The sequence below is a fragment of the Vombatus ursinus genome, unplaced genomic scaffold (genome assembly GCF_900497805.2).
Source record: "Vombatus ursinus unplaced genomic scaffold, bare-nosed wombat genome assembly UNPS02003292.1, whole genome shotgun sequence".
Lineage (NCBI taxonomy): Eukaryota > Metazoa > Chordata > Mammalia > Diprotodontia > Vombatidae > Vombatus > Vombatus ursinus.
The window spans coordinates 10,016,113-10,039,423 of NW_020943070.1; the positions used below are offsets into that span (position 1 = coordinate 10,016,113).

General features: G+C 40.9%; 1 protein-coding gene across 1 annotated transcript in view; it reads right to left on the bottom strand.

Annotated features, from left to right (window-relative positions):
* POLR3B (RNA polymerase III subunit B) overlaps positions 1 to 23,311 on the bottom strand; it is a 144,108-nt gene that overhangs the window by 67,802 nt on the left and 52,995 nt on the right. The window contains exon 13 of the mRNA XM_027873285.1: positions 7,982 to 8,143. Coding sequence (XP_027729086.1) covers positions 7,982 to 8,143 — 162 coding nt within the window. The remainder of the gene's footprint in view (positions 1 to 7,981; positions 8,144 to 23,311) is intronic.

Consider the following 23,311-nt stretch of genomic DNA (forward strand, 5'->3'; position numbering starts at 1 on the left):
CCCACTCTTTGCTGCCAGTTCTCCAGGCCATGGCCAAGCAGAACGAATCGCGCTCTGCTTCCTCATGGCAGCTCACAAACATTAGACAACAGCTCAGGAGCAGGTTTCCCCTCCGTCTTCTCCTCTCCTGGACCAAACACCTTTGCTCCTTCTCTGAGCAGCCCTTCTTGGGATCCCGTCATCCAAATCAGCAGGACTCAAAGCTTTCCGTCCCTCGGCCCTCTTTTTCTATCAACAAAGCTGAAGTTATCAAACTGGGCTCTGGGCTCCCCCATGGCCAGGCTGACTCTAGATTGAGCTCTGGAAGGCCCACAAATGCCACCTGGTGACTAGCAGCACCTCCCAGCCTGCACTCATGACTGGAACTTTCTGAAGCCAAGGACGCCTCTCCACATTTACCAAATCTATTCCTGAAACCCAGCAAGATCTTTTCACATCACAACTGTATCACTTAACATACCAGCTATTCCTTCCAGTTCCCTGTCACATGCAAACTGAATAAAGACGTCTTTTATCCAAGTCACTGATAAAAATGTAGACCAGAATATCTTTAAAAATGGAGAATAGTAATTTTAACTATGATCCAAAGTCTGTAAATGAAGAGTTTGGGGGGGGGGGGGGTGGATAAAAGTAAAAAGAGAAAGGGAATTAGACAAATTTGAATAACAAAAAGCCACTGGTAGCCATGAGAAAAGGAGAAGCACAAAAGAACTATTAAAAGAGACCCCTTATTGGCGAGAAACTTTGACTTCTCCCAAATGAATCTTGTCTCATTTTATCACTTCTTTTTATACAACTTCTGTACTGTCTAAGTATTATTGGTGCTTAACTGATTCCAATCATGATAATTAGATGTATCTAAAATGAGGGGCTTCCACAAAGGTCCTTCTCTAAAGTTTCCTGGTGGCACGGAAGGCGCTCTGGATGCTCACAGACCCAGCCAGTAGACACAAGCCCTGGCAGGTCCTCTCACTGTACAACATCTTCAAAGTGCCACAAGGTTTGGAAAGCACTTTATGTTTATCATCTCAACTGAACCTCACCATGATCCTGTAAGGGAGGTGTGATTATTTCTCCCTTTTTTCAGATGAGGAAACTGAGGCTGAGACAGGGGAAATGACTTGCCTTGTATCACACAGCTAGGGAATGTCTGGAAGGACTCGGGCTCAGGTCTTCCTGACTCTAAGCCTAGCGCTTTCTCCAAGTTTTTTCCAACTTTTAACTAAGTGGGAAAAGCTTCCTGAAGCTTGCCTTAGCAGTGAGCCCTGTGCCAGCTGTCTAAGGACCAGAATCATTTCAAAGAGACTCTGCCTTGGGCTGGGCACAAGGAGATGCATAAGGAGCCACTCGGGGCCAGACAAACGAGCCGAACCCTCACAGGGACAAGGGCACAAATCTTTGAGGTGGTAAAGTAAAATCAGGAGAATGAAGCGCTAGCAGTCTGTGGTTGCCTTTTACAAAAGCTGCTAGAAAATGTGCCCTTTGGTAGGGCAGCCGGCAGCCACAGAAAAACCCAGCAGTCATTTTGGTGGGCAAGAAAACGAGCCAAAAAAGGCCTGAGACTGCTGCTAATGACTGTTAACAAAACTGCCAATATAACCCCCAAGGGGACCTTGCTGAGTCATTATTCACTTTGAGGAATTATTTTTCCTTCTTTTTTTTTTTTTTTTTTTAATATGGGATGGTTCTCTGGAAGAAAGAAGAGATGGCACACAGGGGAGACTAAGTTGATGTAAAAACAAAAGACAGCCATTAAAACCCACTTTAAAAACACTGCTAGCATTTAGATAACATTTTAAGATTTGCCAATTGTAGGAGGTGAGACAGATATCATACTATGAGTATTGTTAGATCCCCATTTGACAGATTTTTTTTAAAAATGGAAGCTCAGGGGTATTAAAGGACTTGCCCAGGGTCAAACAGCTGGGTGGGTTCTAAGGTTCCTGACTCCAAGGCCAGTGCTCCTCCCATCACACCCCTGCCTCCACATAAGTGGCCCCTGGAGCTCAACATGGCTACACTCCTTAACAAAACAAATGGCCCCTCCTCCATCCTCATACTCAGCACCAACACTTTCACATAAGACCACTCAGGGAAATGGTGAGTAAGTCATCCTCAGTCAAAAACTATACCAACAAGGGGAAGTTATTCTGGATCTGATTCCCACTGACCTGATCGCTGGGGTGGAAGTGAGGAGAATCCTATAGCGAAGTCACCACTCCCTCCTAAAGCTTGAGATAAAGGAGGAGAAATCCTGGAATAGTTTGGCACATATTCTAGATATGGGGAAAGCAGTATTTCAAAGGGATCAGAGAAAGCATGGGCTGGATCCCTTGGACTAAAATTCTACAGGGAGATGTGAGCCCAGGAGGGACAGGAGATGATCAAGAATGAAATTCTGAAGACATAAAGGGAAATCATCTCAGTGAGGAGGAAATACAGGAATTGTCCAAATAGGCCAATGGATACACAGGGAACTCAATAAGTGACTTAGAATGTAAAAAAGAAAGGTACAGATGATGAGGATCAGAGAGTGTACGGTTCTATGAAAATAGCATTGAGAGCGCAGAAGTTCATGATGAGCTGAGGCTGGAGAGTGGAAATAAGGACAACAAAGATGTCGTGCCACTCTAACTCTGTTACTGAACTGGCGCGTGAAGGGAACACTGCAGATACAGTTTACTAGACAGCAGCAAGACTGCCTAGAAAGTAGCTCCTATTCTTGGGGAGAAGCTCGCAGCATGAGGAGTAGACAACAAAGCAATCGGATCAATCGGAGCCAATTCGACGGCTGGCTCAAAGGGTAGTTGGTAGTGGTGCCCCACTGGCGCACCCCCCGAGTCTAGGCTTGGCCCTGTGCCGGTATTGAAACATTTCACCAACAAAATGGAAGAGATGGAACACTCATCAAATTGACCAAGGACACAAAAACTGAGAGGGAAAGAGGACCCACGAGAGGGCAGAGTCAGGATCCAAAAAGATCTTGGCAGGTTGAATTTCATAAAATGAAACACCACAGGAGACAAATGCAAAGTCTTACGCTTGGGTACCCTGCCCCGTCCCCAAAAAAAACCCTCGCCTCACCAGTACAAGATGGGGGGAGGAATGGCTTGGTACCAGTTTGAAGGAAAAAGGGGGTGGGGGAAGGTTAGCGTACTGCGAGCTCAGTGGGTAAGGTGGCGATCGAGAAAGGGGATGCAATCGTGGGCTGCACCAAGGAAGGCACAGCTGCCCAGAACAGGGTGCTGACAGTCCCACCCTACCTCACCCGGCAAGCTGTGGTTAGCTCTGGGCACTATGGCGTAAGGACACCGATAGGCCCGATGGAGTCTAGAGGAGGGCAACCAGGATGACAAAAGTCCAAGGCATACGAGGCCTAGTTCAAAGGACTGGGCGTATTGTGGCCAAGAGAACAGTCAGTATGGGCGTGTCAGCCGTCTTCAAATATCCGAAGGGCTGTCTCGTGGAAAATCAGTCAACAAGGGATGCGACTTCCTCTGTTTGGTTTCAGAAGACAGATCGAGAAACAAGGCTGGGGGCACAGTGGACAGAGCTCCAGCTTCGGAGTCAGGAGGACCCAAGTTCAAGTCCAGCCTCAGACACTTGACACTTACTAGCTGTACGACCCTAGGCAAGTCACTTAACCCCGATTGCCTCACCAAAAAAAGCAAAAGAAAAGAAAAAAGAAAAAAGAAAAGAAAAGAAACAAGGCTGGGGGTACGGGGCAAGGGGTAGTAGTGGGGAGGCCGCAGAACAGACTATTTAGGCTAGGTGTCAAGAAAAGCTTGCTAACAATTAAAACTGTCAAAAGCAGACCCGCTTGTCTCAGAAGGGGGTAGGCTGGCTCCCTTTTGCCCAAAGTCTTCAAGCACAGGCTGGATGCCCATTTGTCAAGGATGTGAGAGTGAGGATTCCTTCCAGTTTTGGCCACTTGAACCTCTCCAATCCTGTGACTCTGTGACTGTGCTGGCCCAAACGCCATAGTCCAGCTGCCCGGGCCCCAAACCGCGCTCATGCTAAGAGGCGTTTGTGAACGGCACGAAACATGCAAGGATAAGAGCATCAGTCACTCTTTCTGCGGTGGCCAAGACCTGCAAACTGCGGGGATGCCCATCAATGGGGGGATGACTGAACAAGCTGTGGTACAGGAATGTGATGAAATACTACTGTGCTATCAGAAATGATGAACGGGAGGCAGCTAGGTGGCGCAGTGCACAGAGCACCGGCCCTGAAGTCAGAAGGACCTGAGTTCAAATCTGGTCTCAGACCAAACACGTGACACTTACTAGCTGTGTGACCCTGGGCAAGTCACTTAACCCCAATTGCCTCACCAAAAAAAAAATAAAAAATGATGAACAGGCTGACTTCAGAAAAACCTGGAAAGACTTGCACGGACTGATGAAGTGAACAAAACCAGGAGAACACTGTACAGAGCAACATTATGACTAACTTTGGTAGACTTAGCTCTTCTCAGTAATGCGAGAATGTTAAGACAATTCCAAAAGACTCATGATGGAAAATGCTATCGACATGGAGAGAAAGAAGTGTGGGGTCTGAATGCAGACCAAAGCAGACGATTTTCTCTCTCTCTTTTTTTTTTGTTTCTTCTTTCTTGTGGTTTTTCCCTTTGGATCTAATTCTTTACAACATGACTAATGTGGAAATGTGTTTAATATGATTGTACGTGCATAGCCTATATCAGATTGCATGCTGTCTTGGGGAGGGGAGAAGGGAGGGAAGGGGAGAAAATTTAGAACTTAAAATCTTATAGAATTGAATGGTAAAACCTAAAAATAAACAAAAATATACATACAGAAAAAATAATTTTAAAAAAATAAGAGGATCAGCCATTTAGAGCCAAAAAGGACCCTGTGGACCATCAAACTTCCTTGTTTTACAGATGAGGGCCTGGGGGCCCAAGAGGTAAAGCGTGTGCCCAAGGTCAAAGAGGCAACAGAGTCGGAATCTGAGCCACTCTTCTCTGATTTCAAATCCAAAACTCTTCCCACTGGATCACGTTGGATCTAATCATGTTCTTCAGAGGTCTGGCGACTCTCCAAAAAGAGATGGCTTTTCCTGTGCCCCTGCAGTAGAAATATCTACAAGTAAGGTGCTAAGTCCCAAAGACGTCCCAGTGAGATGGCAGCCAAAATCTACCTTAGGGATACTTTGCAAAAGCAGAAAAATGAGCGCGTAGTTGTTACAGGGGATAAGAAAGAGCTGCAGGTTTACTAATGGAGGCTTTGAGGAATGCAAGAATTAAATTTTTGTGAGTCGTCAGGCACTTCACATATGCTCTGTGGCTATCCTGGCACTCAGGACTTCCTGAAAACATACTCATATAAAATTCATTTTGAACACTGAATTAACTTCATCTCCTAAAATGGGTACATTAAGTCTTCCTAAGGATAATATTTTCAAATGTTGAGGGCAGATTTTTAAAACTGCTTGCATAGTAACTGAAATAAAACTGCAAAAACGAGAGGAAAATAGCTATGTCTTAAACTAAGTCACTAACATATTGATCTCTGTCAGTTTAAAGAGAAAAACTAAACTATGTATGTTGGAGTATGCCTCTAATCCCTGTTACTAAGGAGGCCAAGGCTGGCAGATCTCCTGAACTTAGGAGAGCTTAGCTGCAGGGGGCTACGCTCATCAGGTGTCCACACTAAACTCAACATTAATACGGGGAGCCCCAAGAACAGAGAGAGGCAGGGCATCACCAACAGGTTACCTAGAGAGGGGAATACTGGTCAAAGAGTGGAACTGTGCATCTGAGACACCCCTATACTTCCAGTCTGGAAGAGATAAGGCATTTAGTCTTTTTTTTTTTTTTTTTTTGGTGAGGTGATTGGGGTTAAGTGATTTGCCCAGAATCACACAGCTAGGAAATATTATGTGTCTGAGGCTAGATTTGAACTCAGGTCCTCCTGACTACAGGGCTGGTGCTCTATCCGCTGCACCACCTAGCCGCCCCGAGTTTAGTTTTTAAAACATAGAACAAAACAAACTAAGAAGGAAAAACTAGCAGCGATAGTGGGGGGAAAGGGCATTGGTGCAGTGCATTGAGTACAGGCCTAGGGTCAGGAAGACTCATCTTCTCGAGCTCAAATCTAGTCTCAGATACTTTCCAGCTATGTGACCCTGGGCAAGTCACTTAACCCTGTTTGCCTCAGTTCCTCATCTTTAAAATGAGCTGAAGAAAGACATGACAAACCATTTCAATATCTTTGCCAAGAAAGCCCCAAATGGGGTCACAAAAAGTTGGACACAAGTGAAAATGACTTAACAACAAATAAGAGAAAAAACCCACTAGCAGATTGATCCTTTCAAGACAGTGTGAACTGAATGTTGTAAACTGTTCTGGGAATCCTTTCGTAAAGTTTAGTATAAGGCAATTATTATAACAAATACACAGCACTAAAAGACCAAGAGACAACGGTGATTTTCTTTTACCCACAAACAAGGATATAATTTTCAAAATTGTTACAAAAAATAAAAAAAGAAACCTATGTTCAAGAAAGCCCCGTCTGGTACCAGGTAGGGGACACAAAAGGCTAACCAGTCTTTTTCAGGACAATCACATGAATCTTAGAAAAACGAGATTTAAAGTAGGTGAAATATCATCATGAGGACGCCCCGAGGGCCACCTTCTCATGCAGCCTTTTAGGTCACTGGCCACCGGCAGAAGGCCTCCTAAGGTAGGAGAAATACCTGGCACAGAACAGGTCAGGAGATAGGTGCCACTGAAGGATCTGTGGATGACTGCTCTAGTATTCTATAGGGGACAACACAAAAGAGACAGAGGACAGCTGAGACAGAGTCCAAAGACTTTTCTCCAAGGACATCTGAGCAGGTGAACGGCAGCCCCACAATACTTTTCCCAGCCGGGTCTTTGTTCTGACTGCCTGGGTAGAACATAAGCTCCCAGAGGGCAAGAACTGTTTCCTTTTCGGTCTTGGTATTCCCAAGGCCTAGCACACAGCGGGAGTTTACCAAGTGACTGCAGGCCAATCAGAGGGAAGGGGTCATTTAGGAAAAATTTATGTTTCTATCTCTTACCGATTTCCTAAAAAACTAGGCTGCTGAAGATTTTAAAAAAGTAACAAAACCAAAAATTCCACGACTGGCTTAATTTACGATGAAGAATATGCTTCAGAAAGTTTCCTTTTTCTTTCTTTCCCTGGCTAGTCTGAAGTCTGCTAAAAGGAGCCAGGGAGATTTCATGAGTGCTTTCTCAGTCTTCTTTCGCCCCTGGTGGAGCAGGCCGGTGCATCACCGATCAAGGTTTCCCCTTGGCCCCCTCACAGAAGGCTGGGCAGGGCTCCGATGGCAAGGATTGCTGACTCACACCCATGGGGGATTTCTTGTGTTGGACCAACAAGTCTGCCCCTGACTCTCTCGTTATTAAAGGAATCAAGGTGGGATGTCAGAGTGTGCCTTGGCTGACAGTGGCAGCAAAATCCTATCTATAAAGCTAATTTTATCTGATAAGCTTACACTTTTTTTTAAAGACAGAAAACACATGTGATAAAGCCTCCTGAATGCAGGCCCTAAACACAGCAGCTGCCACGGGCTGAGCTCACAAATGGGCGCAACAGCTGAAGACCTCACACCTGCAGTCGAATGGAAGGTACATTGTTTGGGACAACAGCTGAACAATCAACAGACCTAAATGAGGCGATGTTATCTCAATTTTACGTTAACCAAAAAAAAAAGTTTCATTAAGAGAAGGGAAGAAGGGCATTATGTAGGGCAAAAGCAAGAGACAAAATAAAAATGTTTCCTTTCCAAGCAGGAGGAAAATAATAATAATAACTTCTAGACTGCTGATTTACTCTAAAAATAGAAAAGTGAACAAGGATTCCAGTGAAAGGATCGACTGTACACTTCCTCCTCCTCCTCCAAACAACCAAGCACACAAGCAGGGCTTCCGGCTAAGTTCCCCCAAAGCACACAAGGCGAGGGAGAGGCTGCTTACGGTGGAGATGGCGTTGACCATGCCGTTGGTGATCTGATCCTGCCGCATGTGCTTCACCACGTCAAACTGGGCGGCCCTCTGCTTGGGGATCACCTGATCGGCAATCTTCTTCATTTCAGAATTAAATTTTTTGAATAAGTCTTCAAAGAGAAGAGAGAGAAGCTGCAAATAAAAGCACAAAAATAGAAAAAGCCTTTTTAAAAACATGCTTTTGCTTCTTCCACACAGTGAATGTGAATGGGATGAAGTCAGCCATAAAATGGAAGCAGACAGCAAAGCAGATGAAAAAACGGAACCCCACAATATACTATTGATAAGAAACATACTTGAAACAGAGAGACGTAACAAAGTAAAAGTAAAGGGCTAGAGCAGAATCTATTATGCTTCAGCTGAAGTAAAAAAAAAAAAGCAGGAGTAACAATCATGATCTCAGACAAAGCAAAAACAAAAATAGAGCCAATTAAAAGAGGTAAGCAAGAAAACTACATTTTGCTAGAAAAAAAAAAGGACCATAGATAATAAAGTAATATCAATAGGAAACATATATGCACCAACTGGTATAGCATCCAAGTTCCTAAAGGAAAAGTTAAGTGAGTTACAGGAGGAAATAGGCAATAAAATTATACTAATGGGAGACTTCAACTTTAAAAAAAAATAAACAAGAAAGAAATTAAGAAAATGAAAGAATTTTAGAAAAGTTAGCTATGATAGACCTCTTGAGAAAACTGAATGGGAATAGAAAGGAATATACCTTTTTCTCGGCGGTACATGGCACCTATACAAAAACTAACCATGTATTAGGGCATAAAAACCTCATTACCAAATGCAGGAAAGCAGAAATATTAAATACATCCTTTTCAGACCATAATACAATAAAAAAAGTATATTCAATAAGGGCTTCTATAAACAGATGAAAACTGGAAATTAATCTAATCCTGAAGAATGAGTGAGTCAAAGAACAAATCACAGAAACAACTAATAATTTTATTAACGTGAATGACAACAATGAGACAACATACCAAAATTTATGAGATGCAAAGTCAAACTTAAGGGAGAATTTATATCTCTAAATGCTTACATCAAAAAAATACTGAAAGAGCAGAGCAATGAATGCAACTAAAAAAAATACTAGAAAAAGAACAAATTTAAAATCTTCAATTAGGGGCAGCTAGGTGGCTCAGTGGATAGAGCACCGGCCCTGAAGTCAGGAGACCTGAGTTCAAATCCGGCCTCAGACCGAACACTTAACGCTTGCTAGCTGTGTGGCTCTAGGCAAATCACTTAACCCCAATTGCCTAAAAAAAATAAAAAATAAAAAATAAAATCTTCTATTAAAAGCTAAATTGGAAATCCTGAAAATCAAAGGAAAAACTAATAAAATTGAAAGAGAACCACTGAACTAATAAATAAAACTAGGAACTGGTTTTATAAAGAAAATAAATAAATAACTAGATAAACCATTGGTTAATTTGATTTTTAAAAAGAGAGAAGGAAACCAAATTACCAGCATCAAAAATGAAAAGGGCGAATTCACCACCAATGAAGAGGAAATTAAAGCAATTATTAGGAGTTATTTTGACCAATTATTGCCCATAAATCTAACAATCTAAGTGAAATGGATGAATATTTACAAAAATATAAATTGCCCAGATTAAGAGAAAACAGAATACTTAAGTAATCCAATCTCAGAAAAAGAAATTAAAAGCCATCAGTGAGCTCCCTAAGAAAAAATCCCTAGGTCCAGATAGATTTACAAGTGAATTCTACCAACACATAAAGAACAGTTAATCCCAATACTATTTAGGACAATAGGCAAAGGAGGAGTCCTACCAAATTCCTTTTATAATACATATATGGTGCTGATACCAAAACCAGGAAAAGCTAAAACAGAGAAAGAAAACTATAGACCAATTTCCCTAATGAATATTGATGCACAGATTTTTAATAAAAATTAACAAGGAGATTTCAGCACTATACCACAAAGATTATATACACTATGACCAGGTGGGATTTATACGAGAAATGCTGGGTTGGTTCAATATTAGGAAGACTATTAGCATAACTGACCATATCAATAACAAAAACCAACAGAAATCATATGATTATCTCAACAGATGTAAAAAAAGCTTTGACAAAATACAATACTCATTTCTATTAAAAACACTAAAAAGCAAAGAAATAAATGAAGCTTTCCACCTAAAACCATCAGCAAGTATTATCTATGATGGGGATAAGATAGAAGCCTTTCCAGTAAGATCAGGGGTGAAGCAAGGATGCCCATTATCACCACTATTATTCAGTACTGTACTAGAAATTCTAGCTGTAGCAATAAGAGAAGAAAAAGAAATTGAAGGAATTAGAATAGGCAATGAGGAAACAAAACTATTACTCTTGCGGATGATATGATAATATACTTAGAGAATCCTAGACAACTAAAAACTAGGTAAAATAATTAACAATTTTAGCAAAGTTGCAGGATATAAAATAAGCACACATAAATCAGCAGTATTTCTATATGTTAACAACAAAGTCTAGCAGCAAGAGACAAACAAATTACATTTAAAATAACTGTAGACAACATAAAATACTTGGAAGGCTACCTGCCAAGATAAACCCAGTAACTACATGAACACAATTACAAAATATTATTTACACAAATAAAGTCAAATCTAAGTAACTAGAAAAATATTAATTGCTCATGGGTAGGCTGATCCAATATAAAAAAAAATGAAGATTCCACCTAAATTAATTTATTTAGTGCCATATCAATCAAACTATCAAAAATTATTTATAGAGCTAGAAAAAAAAAACATAAAATTCATCTGGAAGAACAAAAGGTCAAGAATATCAAGGAAATCAATGAAAAAAATGTGAAAGAAGGAGGCTGAGCCATACCAGATCTAAAACTGTATTACAAAGTGGTAATCATCAAAATAATTTGGTACTGGCTAAGAAAAAGAGTGGTAGATCAGTGGAATAGATTAGGTACACAGTAGTAACCTAGTGTGTGATAAACCTGAAGATCTTTGGTACAAGAACATATTATTTGACAAAAACAGCTCGGAAAACTGGAAAGCAGTTTGGCAGAAACTAGTTTTAGACCAACATCTCACACAGTATACCAAGATAAGTTCAAAATGGGTACATGATTTAGACATAAAGGCTGATAGCATAATCTATGAATAAGGGAAGAATTTATAAACAAACAAGAGAGCATTACAAGACATAAAAGAGATAATTTTGATTACATTAAGTTAAAAAGGTTTTGCACAAACAAAACCAGTGCAGCCAAGATGAGAAGAAAAGCAGAAAGCTGAGGAAAGAAAATTTTTTACAGCAAAGTTCTTTGATAAAGGCCTCATTTCTCAAATATATACAGAATTAAGTAAAATTTATAAGAATACAAGTCATTCCCCAACTGATAAATGATCAAAGGATATGAACAGGCATTGTCTGATCAAGAAATCAAAGCTATTTACAGTCATATGAAAAAATGCTCGAAATCACTACAAATTAGAGAAATGCAAATTAAAACAACCTCATATTTATCAGATTGGCTAATATGACAGAAAAGGAAAATGATAAATGTTGGATGGGATGTGGGAAAACTGAGATACTAATGCACTATTGGTGGGAGTTGTGAATTGGTTCAACCATTCTGTAGAGCAATTTGAAACTATACTTAAAGGGATATAAAATCATGCATATCCTTTGACCCAGCAATACCACTACTAGGTCTTTATCCCAGAGAGATTAAAAAAGAAAAAAAGGAAAAGAAAAAGAACCTATATGTACACAAATATTTATAGCAGCTCTTTTTGTGGGGGCAAAGAATTGGAAATTGAGGATATGCCCATCAACTGGAAAATGGCTAAACAAGGTGGGGTATTTGGCTGTGATGGAATACTACAGCGCTGTAAGAAAGGACAAGAAGGATGCTTTCAGCAAAACCTGGAAAGACTTACATGAATTGATGCATTCAGTTGAGCAGAACCGGGAGAACACTGTACATAGTAACAGCAATATTGTGCGATAATCAACTATGAATGACTTAGCTATTCTTAGCAATACAATGACCTAAAACACTTCCAAAGGTCTCATGATGAAAAATGCTACCCACCAAAAGAACTCATGGAGTCTGAATATATATTAAAGCAGACTTTTTTAAAACTTTTTCTACTTTTCTTGGGGTATTTTTGGTCTGTGTTTTCCTTCACAACATGACTAATATGGAAATGTTTCGCACGATTGCACATTTATAACCTATATCAAATTGCTCGCCCTCTCAATAAGGGGGGAGGGGAGAGAATTTGGAACTCAAAATTTTTAAAAATGAGTGTTAAAAAATATTTACATGTAATTGGAAAAAAATAAAATATGTATTAAAAATAAAGATAGACTTACTAATATACTGTTGGTAGAACAGGTCCAATTATACTAGAAAGCAACCTGGTATTATGGTAAAACAATAACTACAATGTCCATGTGCAGGGTACACCAAGAAATCACATTGCCAGACATGTACAAGAAGGAACAACAAAAAAAAAATCACATATATACCAAAATATTCATAGAAGCAGCTCTGTAGGTGTGAAGGTGGAGAAAGGGGTAGGACGATTGAGACATGGCAGAGGGGGGCGGGGTGTGTGTGTGTGTGTGTGTGTGTGTGTGTGTGTGTGTGTCTGTCTGTCTGGGTAGGTGTACATATGTATGTCTATATGATAGCAAAGAAATGGAAAAATAGATTCCCATTAAAACAGAGAATGGTTAAATCAATTGTGACACATATATATTATGCTATATTACTATGCTTCATGCAATAATAATAGTTGACATCCGTATAGCACCTACTATGTGCCAGGCACTGTGCTAAACACTTTACAATTAGTATCTCATTTGATCCTCACAACAACCCTGGGAGGAGATGCTATTGTTACCCCCATTTTACAGATGAAGAAACCAAGGAAAAGGTTAAGTGACTTGTCCAGGGTCACACAGCTAGTAAGTGTTGGAGGCTGCATTTGAACTCAGGTCTTCCTGACTCAGGCCTGGAGCTCTATATACTATACCACCTGGCTGCCATAATACTTAAATCTTTCTTCTCCAGAACACCCAGGCTCTACTAGTCTCACCTATGGGCACCAAGGAGTTAGGCCCTCTTGGGACCCAACTATTTTGGGCAAGCCATTGCCATGCCAGATTCTGCTCTTTCCAGGTTGGAATCCAGTAGAATCAGTATTGCTATGGCGTGTGTGCCAATCTGCTCCCAGGGAGTCCACTCACCACCCACGAACCCTTCCAAACCAAACTACTCCTTGCATCCTACCTTTCCCCTCTATGTGTTGCCTCCCCTTATTAGAATGTAAACTCCTAGAGGCAGGGAATATCTTTTCTTTTCTTTTGTATCTCAGTGCTTATTCAGAACACTGTAAGCATTCAATAAATGCCTTTTCAGTCATTCATAAAACACAATGAATGTGAAAAATTCAAAGCAGCATGGAAGGGCGAACTGATGCAGAATAGAAAGCAAAAACAATATACACAATGACTCCACTAATATAAAAGAACAAAAAGCCTCAACGGAGTCCTGTGTGGTTGTAATGACCAAGGTTCTTGGTGCTAGAAAAGCATTCTCTGCACAGCTCCATTCTTTACTGAGAAAAGAGTATCACATCTATGTCAAACTCAGTTGGTTCGCTGGCTGGGTTTCCTGAACTGCTTCTCCCTGTCCCTTCTACTTTTTAAAAAATTCTTTCTTATAAGAGAAGGCTCTCTAAGTAGGGGAAGGGAAAGAACTAGCTTCAGAAAGGAAAGTGGCATTAAAAATAAACAAAATTTTTAGACAGAAATGCTTGCCTTTCCTGCAAGGCTTAGTTCACATGCTTCTTTTCTTCCCAAAGTGTGCCTTGATCCTCCAGCTGAAAGTGATCTTTCTCTCCTCAAATTTCTGCAAACAAGGCAAAGCCTGAACAGTCTGTGTTCTGTGTCCAGAGGAGAGAGTGTTCACAGCATTGGAAGGTCATAGATTTAGCGCTAGAAGGTGCCGTACAGTTCACATGACCCACCCTCCTCTTTGTATAGAAAAGGAAATTAAAGCCCGTAAGGGTGAAGTGACCACCAGGATCACATGGGTGGTCAGAGCCATCTCCAAAGAGTCTGCCTCATCTCCCTGGTCTTTCCACATTATCACACTGCCCTAACAGCATGGGGATCTGAAAAAAGAAGACTGGTATGATAGGTAACATTTTAACAGGCAGAGATGGGTAAGGACATTGCAGGCATAGAGAATGACACGAACCAAGGATCAGGGCTGAGAAAGTAAAGTCTATGTTTGCAAGGGGTTCTAAAGATCTAGTGTAGTTGACTACACAAGGAGCAGAAGTGTGAGCTAAGGGGGATTCGTTTGAAATGACGATCCCAATGGCTGAAAATACTCATAGCTCATTGCTTTCTGGTTACATATCAAGAATGAATAAACAGATAGCAGCAAAGGATGGCAATTCAACAATTTTTATTTTTTTACAAAATAAATATTGCATGGAAGCTCCTACTCTGGGCACTGAGAACACAAAGGTTTTTAAAAAGACACAACCCCACCCTCAAAGAGTAAGTCAAGAACAGAGATGATGATGTACAAAAGTAAAGTTCATATCAATATTTCAAGTTTACAAAATTTCAATGGTAGGATGCTGGTGCAGAGAAGAAATAAATCAGTAAGTATGTATTGAGTACCTCTTATATTTGAGACACAGTGCTAAGTCCTGGGATTCAAACAAAAGAGTGAGGCAGGTTCTGCCCTCAAGGAGCTTCTATTCTACTGAGGGAAGACAATGTGTTCACAAAGAAGTCAATGCAGGATATACACAAACCAAATACACACAGATGGAGAGAGGAGAGAGGAACCACTGGTGGACCGAGGAAGGGCACTTGAGCTAAGCGGGTGCCAGGGGTTCCAGGAGGCAAAGAGGTGGGAAAGTATTCCAGGACAGCCTGGGCAAGGCATGGAGACAGGGGGTGGATGCTCAAATACGGCAACAGCATGCAGGCTGATCTGGTTAGCAGAAGAAGAATGGCCACCAGCCTGACAAGGTAAATTGGGGCCAAACTCTGGAGGATGACAAAAGGCCAAGTGAAGGAGTCTGTATTTTATCCTGGAGACAACGGGGAACAAGAGAAGTTCCTAAAGCAGGTACCTGCCATGATCAGAACCGCACCACGGGAATGACACGGAAGCTCTACAGCCTCTTCAGAAGGCGCTGAGGAGGGGAGACATTGACTCCCTCTGCATCTCAGGAGATGGCTTTATTAGATACCCCGGCTGAAAAAGGAAGTCCCTTCCAGGGATCAGCCTCTCTCTCTTCAGCTTGGATAGCCCATCAACGGACCTGAACTTGAAGCAAGGGGAGGCTGGGCCAGACCACGGGTAAGCCTTTGAGAACCCAGGGGTCGTGAGGAAGATTGCTACACAGCAAGACTTCAAACAAAAATGAAAACCAGTGAAAAACAACAGAGATGCCATCATAATCAAAAATGAAGATGTTAAACTTTGAGGTGACCAAATTAAAATCAAGTATGAAAATCAGTGATAAAAGAAACATTTTTGCTATAACATGGGATTCAGAATCAGAAGGAACCTTTAGAGAATGCATCTTTCCTAACCCCCACATTTTATGTAAGGTAACCTCGGCCAGAAGAAATGGTGTCCCCAGGCTTTCCCTTCACCCGCCCCAACGGCCTGCTATTTTGTTGGCAGACAGCTCACACAGCCCCTCTGGCCCCAGGAGATGGTCAGGGAGCTGCAGCAGCCCTCCTGACAGTAAGGAGCTCCTCCTCTTCCTCCTCACTGAGCTGCCTGGGCCTCAGAGAAGAAGCCAGTCCTCCAAGTCTGAGGTGTTAAACTCACCTACAAGGGAGTTGCCAAAGTTACAGGGCATATAGTGACTTAGAAAACCACATATTAACATTCTCTGTGTTCTACTGTATTTTTATTTATTGTGTTAAATGTTTTCCAAGCACATTTTAATCGGGTTGAGGAGGCCCCTTTGACACTTCTCCACGGCATTCAGTCCTGGAAGGACCTGACGGAGCTTGCCTTCCACGGGCTAAGGTTTCCAGAGGCCAGGATCATACAACTACCACAGTGAGGAGGAAACAAACTACTTGGCAAAGTCCATCAGACATCTAGTATTTCAGCTCAATTCCATAAGCAGCCACTGGGCACCAATTATTCCATGCATAAGGGTTTGCTGAAACCAGATACAGGCAAAGTCTCACTTTTAAAGGACATATGAAGAGCCTAGTGAAGGTGAACTTGTCTGCTAAGTGGGTAATCACTGAGGCTAAAGGTACTGAACTACTTGATATAAACATCGAATGTAACTAAGGTAATCAGATGGCTTTCCTATGTGACCTAAGCAATCTGTCTACTTCGGACTTCATATTTCATTTCCATTAAAAGAACTTTCAAAGTAAAAGATAAAAGCCATGGAAAATAACTGAAGGGAGCAGGAAGTTTTGTCTTACTTGTGAACTCTGTGTATGTTCAAAAAAGAAGGGTCTTAAATAAGATGAGGTGACCGTCCTCCTGCTTTCTTTGTGCTGTAATGCTTTACAGCATACAAACACTGCTCACATATTTTCCCATATTATTTTAAAACATTAGTGTTAAAAGGTTACATAACATATGGAACACATCACGCATGTGTACAGATACTACCATATTTTATAAAGGTCATATAATCCACATATATACACATACATGAATACGTGTCAAACAGTTGTGGACTGTTATCTTTCTACTGTTTGCTAAAAGGTGCCCTTCTCCCGAGTTCATCTAAAGATAATAACAGCTGGCACAGAGCTCCTTACCCACTCTTTCTCACACGGGCCCATAATGGCACCCCAATGAAATAAAGTCAGGCAAACATGACCATGCCCACTTTAAAGATGACGAGGGCCCTGAGGCTGGAGGGCTGACTTTCTCATGACTGCACGTCTAAGAGGAGGACGCAGGCCTTGACTCCAGACCTCCTGATCACAATTGCAGGGTCCTCCCCACTCTAACACAAATGAAAGTTAGCGATGAATCTTTACCTGAGCACAATAATCATGAGACAAGGCCAAGTTTTACGTGAGAAACATTGAACTTAAGTAGGAGAACATACCAAATGAAATCAATGTTGTAATTCATGTATTAAAACAACACAAATGATGCTGTGTGCCTTAACATTTTACAGTTAACAACTTCTTAGTTTTATGCCTGCAACTCACGTGAACATAAAAAAGCAGGGAAAATGTTCCTCAACTCAAGGCGTCATCTCACGCCTCTCTGCATGGGTGGTGCTCATCTCCCATACCTGACGCATCCTCCCTTCTCATCACATCCTCTCAGAATCCTTGTGTTCTTCCAGAGTCACTGCCTTCTCAAATTTCCTCACTTAAGTGTTCTCTCTGACCTCGATCCACTTTGTCTTATACTTATGCACATGTTGTATTCAGAAAAACAGAAGACCAGAAGCTTCTATGGGGTGGGGACCCAGCACCACACTCTGAATACAGCAGATACTACAGGCTCTGCAGCTACTAAAAACCTGGGGTTTCTTTTTTCTTTTTTTTTTTTGTGAGGCAATCGGGGTTAAGTGACTTGCCCAAGGTCACACAGCTAGTATGTGTCAAGTGTTTGGTCTGAGGCCGGATTTGAACTCAGGTCCTCCTGACTTCAGGGCCAGTGCTCTATCCACTGCACCACTTAGCTGCCTCTAAACCTGGGGTTTCTTTTCGTGGTTTCTTGCCACCAAAGTCCTTGGCTTTGTGACATGACGCAACCACAGACAGACATGGCTTGATTCACGAAAACGACCTTCGAGAAGATGCATTAATATTTGCTTTGCCTCTCTGCTCCCTAGCAAGCAGTGGGCCTTTCTAGCCGACACAGAGGCAGCACCTGACAGATGTGCAGTTAAAGGCTCCTATGGGGGTTGTCTCAGAACAGGGGCTCTCTGACTTTTCTGTTTATACCTCCAGCACTGAGCAAAGTGCTTTGCATATAATAAGGGTTTTAATAAATATTTTTCCTCTCATTTATTAATAATGAATGTGCAATGACTAACTTTGATAGACTCAGCCCTTTTCAGCAATGCAAGGATCTAAGACATCTCCAAAGGCTTTATGATGGAAAATGCTATCCACATGCAGAGAAAGAACTATGGAGTTTGAATGCAGATCGAAGCATACTATTTGCTCTTTTTTTTCCTTCTGTTTTGTTTTGTTTCTTCTTTCTGATGGTTCCTCCTATTGGTCCTAATTCTTTACAACATGACTAATGTGAAAATATGTTTAATAGGAATATATATGTAGAGCCTATATCAGATTGCATGCCATCTTGGGGAGGAAGGCAGGAAGGGAGGGAGGGAGAGAAAATTTAAAACTCAAAAGCTATGGAAGTGAATGTTGAAAACTAAAAATAAATTAATTTGAAAAAAAATTTTAAATAAAAATTAAAGGAATCCCAAAAGGAAAAGTCCCAGGAATATCCTAACCAAAATCCAAAGCTCCTATATAAAAAAAAAAAAAAATCTTAAGTATCCAAAAAGAAGCAATTCAAGTACCAAGGTGCTACAGTCAGGATCACTCAAGACCTAGCAACTTCTAATATAAACAAAAGGCAATCTTGGAATGCCAACCAAGAATAATTTATCTTGCAAATCTGAATATATAATACTACAAGGGGGAAAAACAAGACATTAATGGAAGAGAATTTTCACAAGCATTTGGAGGTGGTGTTTTTTAAGATGTTTTGATAGATTATTCAGATTCCAAGAATTTGTGTAGTTTTCCTTCAAAGAATATATTTTACTTTGACAGGGAAAAAGTCAAAAGAATTGGTAGGCTGTTAGTCTTTGATAGTCCCTTAATTCTGCTTATCAATTCTTATACATATACAAATCATATACGTTTCATTTTTGTGTTCTCCTTGCTATGTGGAAATGCTTTTTTTGGGAGGGAGGCATTAAATTCAAAATTAAATGATAAAATTTTTAAAGGCTAGGAATAATTTTTAAAAATGCAAATGGAAAGAATAAGAACAAAACAACAGAAACCAAATGATGCAAAAGTATAATAACTAAGTTTGGCGCTAAAGACAAGACATGAGAAGGCGCTTCCCTCAAAGTCTTTGCAAAGGTGGAGGACAATGGCGATGGAACACTAAGGACATCAGTTTTTTTGATGTATTGGTTGTTGTACTGATTTTTTTCTCTCTTTTTCATTCTTTAAAAAAAAAAGAGAATTGTTCTTTGGAAGAGGGAGAAAAAATGTAGATTATTTAAACCAAAATATATCAATAAAAATTCATCTTAAAAAACTGTTCACTTTTAAGATTTTAAACATTGCTAATAATCAAAAAAAGATATTTGTCTCTAAGCAATTCCCTAATTAGTCCAAGGGGAGAAAAGTAGTTGGCGGGGGGGGGGGGGAGTTTGTAAATACTAATAAATTAAATGCTTTCTACTTTAGTGATCAAATAAAGCAGCATCCCAAAGCAATGGTCCTCTAATTCTGCTATCAATTCTTTTGACTTTTTCCCTGTCAAAGTAAAATATATGCTTTGAAGAAAAACCACACAAGTTCTTGTGATCTGAATAATCTACCAAAACATCTTAAAGAACACCACCACCATAAAAATCTCAAAAAGAAAATAATCCAGAATTGCAGTTCTTCATCTGGAGTTCATGAAATTTTAAAAACATCTTGAAAGCTGTATTTCAATATTATTGGTTTACTTCGTAATCCTACGTACATTATTTGGTTTATTTAAAACTAGTAGTCTAAGAAGGAGTCCAAAAGTTTCACTGTACTGCTAACAGAGCTCAGAAAAAAACGAAGATTAAGAAACCCTGGTCTAGACACTATTAATTTAAAGAGAAAATTTTTCAAAGGTGACATAAAAAATTTCCAAGTTCCCTCTCTGGCACACTGGAATCATTACTGCCCCCACGAAAGGAGACAGTTTTGTGTCATCTGCTGAAGTAAGGGTAAGTAAATGACAACACTGGTAAGAGCTTCATCTTCATCTGTTTTCTCAGAGTTTCTTGAACATAGCACAAACTAAGATGGTCATGCTTAAACATAACACAAAAATGCTTAACATTCAGAGTGTCTGAGCATGTCACAATTAATTGCTTTTTCATTATCAATAGTAAGTTACTGAAACTCAGAAAAGATAGAATTTTATACTTTTTAAAGTAGGTGATAATAAACAGCGATGAGCATTCATATATAATCTTTCTGTGTTCTGTGTACATGGAAATGCTTTGGGGCATGTTTAAGTTCAGAATAAAACAACTTTTTTTTAAAAAAGAAGGGTTTTTAAAAAGCAATATAATGGAAAGAACAAAAACAAAACAAAACAGAGATATATAGACATGAAAAGTTTTCAATACTAGGTTCTCACTCTCATTCTTTTCCATTCAAGAGGAAGAAAAGAAATCCAATTAATGAAATAAAATATTTTAAAGAATCAGCCTCTATAAACACAGGGGAAAAGAAGTCAATGGATATAGGGGTCCTCTTAATAAATTAGGTACACACTATTGCCAGGGTCAAATACTAGCGAACTGAAAATTCCAAATTTCTTCAGAAGGTTAATTCTACATTCTCTTCTCTCAAAATAAATTATATTTGTAGAGCTGAGTATTAAAAGCAGATGAATTTTATTCCTAGCTACCCCTAGGAATGCTCCTTTTGAAGGGAACCTTGCTCAGTTTTCAAAAACTGTCCCAATAGCTGAATTTGGTTTTGGGCTACTTTCTTTGCCCACCAGACAGACCCTCCTTTGACTGAAACCAATGGTGAAGCTCTCACCAGGGCCAAGGAGAACTTAGAGCAGTCCAAGTGGCCCCAGTGAGCTCCACATGCAGGTAAAATGGACCCTCTGCTTCTGTACAGAGGTGGCCCTGTCCTCAGAATTACTCTCTCCCTCCCAAGCATCTACCTGTGAAAACTCCAAATTGGGGGAGCCAAGGGAAATGTTGGAAGAGGATGAAAGCTATCCATTTGATGATGTCTGAGGGAGAAAGCGAGAAGAGCCCGAAGCAGCATCTCCGCCACCCCCAGCGGCCTTCACCCTGACCAGCTCCCTATGCCAGGGTACTTCTGTGTTTCTGCCTTATAACAAGAAAGTTGCGATGACTCCCAGCTGAACAAACTGGAGCCAGCAGAGCTAAGCACAACAAAACGTCCTTTGAGCCAAGCAAGCAAAAAGTAAGTGCCATCAGCAGACATGACACCCCTCATTCACAAACTCATTAATATATTTCTCTGCCCCCAACTTTGCTGATTTTCAATGAGCTCAGAATAAGGCCAGAGAATAATGCTTCCCAAGTCACAAGCTCACTAACCCGGCTGCAAGTGACTGCAAGTCCCAGGCACACAATAACCACATTATTTAGGTCAAGAGTAAAATGATTAAAAGGAAAGGGATGGAATGCTGGTGATAATATTCAGTACCTTCCACAGCTAGTCCAGGCCTTTCAGCCTGCTTAAGACAGGAGCACTAAAGAGTAAATTATATTTAAGGGGAAATGCTGACAGCTCATCAATTGATTTTCAATGAAAATGCTAAAAAAAAAAATTAATAAAGAAATTAAGCTGCTGAAATACAGTTTCACCAATTAGCTTAATGTCAGAGAATTCTAATTAGGCGTCTTGAGATTGCTGTTTAGTTTAAGCCTGCAGAGTGCCAAATTCTCCTTTTCACACAAACTGGTTGCAAAATGAAAGACATTAGGCAGCCTTAATTACATTATCAGAACAGCTGGGATTAGGCAATCTCTGAAGTCAAGGCGGCCTTCTTTTGTCACTGAGTAGAAATCCCTTGCTTTCCAGGGTGCCGGATTGTGGGGCTGTTCCATATCTCACCCATACAAAGCAAGATGCATTAGAAACAAAAAATTTCCAGACAAAGAATAGAGTACTGCTCAGCAAATAATGAACACATTAGCGAAAAAGAAAAGGCAGGTGAAAAGATTAAGCCTGGAATGGGCCGGTTTTGCTACCGCCTCTCCTGGCTGCTGGCCTCCCGGCCCTCCGTGGCAAAGCCAGCTTGGCCAGGCCCACGGCGCCCTTATCTGAGGCACAAGCACATTTCAGGCCGGCCGGTCCCATGGGATGGGAAATTAGCGGCGATTGTTTTCACACATCTTGGCCAACACAATGTCTTTTATGTCTTTACATTGTCTGTAAAGCTATGTTTTCCCTACACAAGGGACACTCTTTATAAGTCCGATTTTTGAAGCAACAGGATCCCCGCTCCAACCACCCCACCAGGCCAAGTTCCCTGACAACCAGGATGTCCAAAAAGCGAAACTACAACCCACAAAAAGCACATTTTCCCCAACTGCAAAAACACTTGCGATCCCGGGGGGAAGAAGGCGCACAGAATGTAATCCCCAGGCCTGGAACATTTTATTTAGGCTTGCTGCTGTCCATCAAGCTTAGGCTAAAAACAGAAAGAGGTCAAAAGCCCCACTTCCAAGGGACTGCCTGAGAGGGAAAAGGAAGCTCAGGCCTTGATCAAACAGCCCGAGTCACTCCCCAGAACCTCCTATAAACTTTGTCTTTCAATTTTGGCACACTGGGGGGGCCTGAAGAGTTGTCAACTCCTGAGCATGTGTGCCCTTACGCTCACAAACATTACCTTTGGTCCTGAAGGACCAAAAGTGTCCCCATTATTAATTGCTAATGATGGAACTATGTGGCCAGAGATGAGACTCTTGCACTCCGGGGCCTATCACTGCTGATTTGGTCTACCACTTATCTCCTCCATGAAAAGGACTTCACAGAAGGCAGTAGCCTGTGGTGGGAATTATACCAGTTTTAGACGTGGGGGAAAGATGCTTACCCAAAGACAGCCACAAGACTGGAACGTGAACCAAAAATGTGTTAAAGGTGCCCATCTTTTCTGGCCCATAAAGCCACTGGAAAAAGTCCTTTATGTAAAAAGTAAAATCTTGAAAACTTTTAAGAAAGCATTAACTGCTCTCCACTTTTTCTAAGATCACTGAGCTCATCATTTCTCCTTACAGCAGTATTCCAAACACAATCACATACACTAGAACTTGTTCAGCCACCCCCTACTACTAAAAAGTCATGATTTCCTCTCTCCAATGAAAGTCAAGCCCTGCAGAAACAGTCCTGTTCCGTCCAGTGCCACCCCACCACTCCAACTCTGGGTCACCTGCTTTCGACCCATCCATACAAATGTAAGCTATCAAGTCTGGTAAGATGCAAATAAAGTGATCTGGAGTGATCTCCAAACTCCTTTGTACAAAT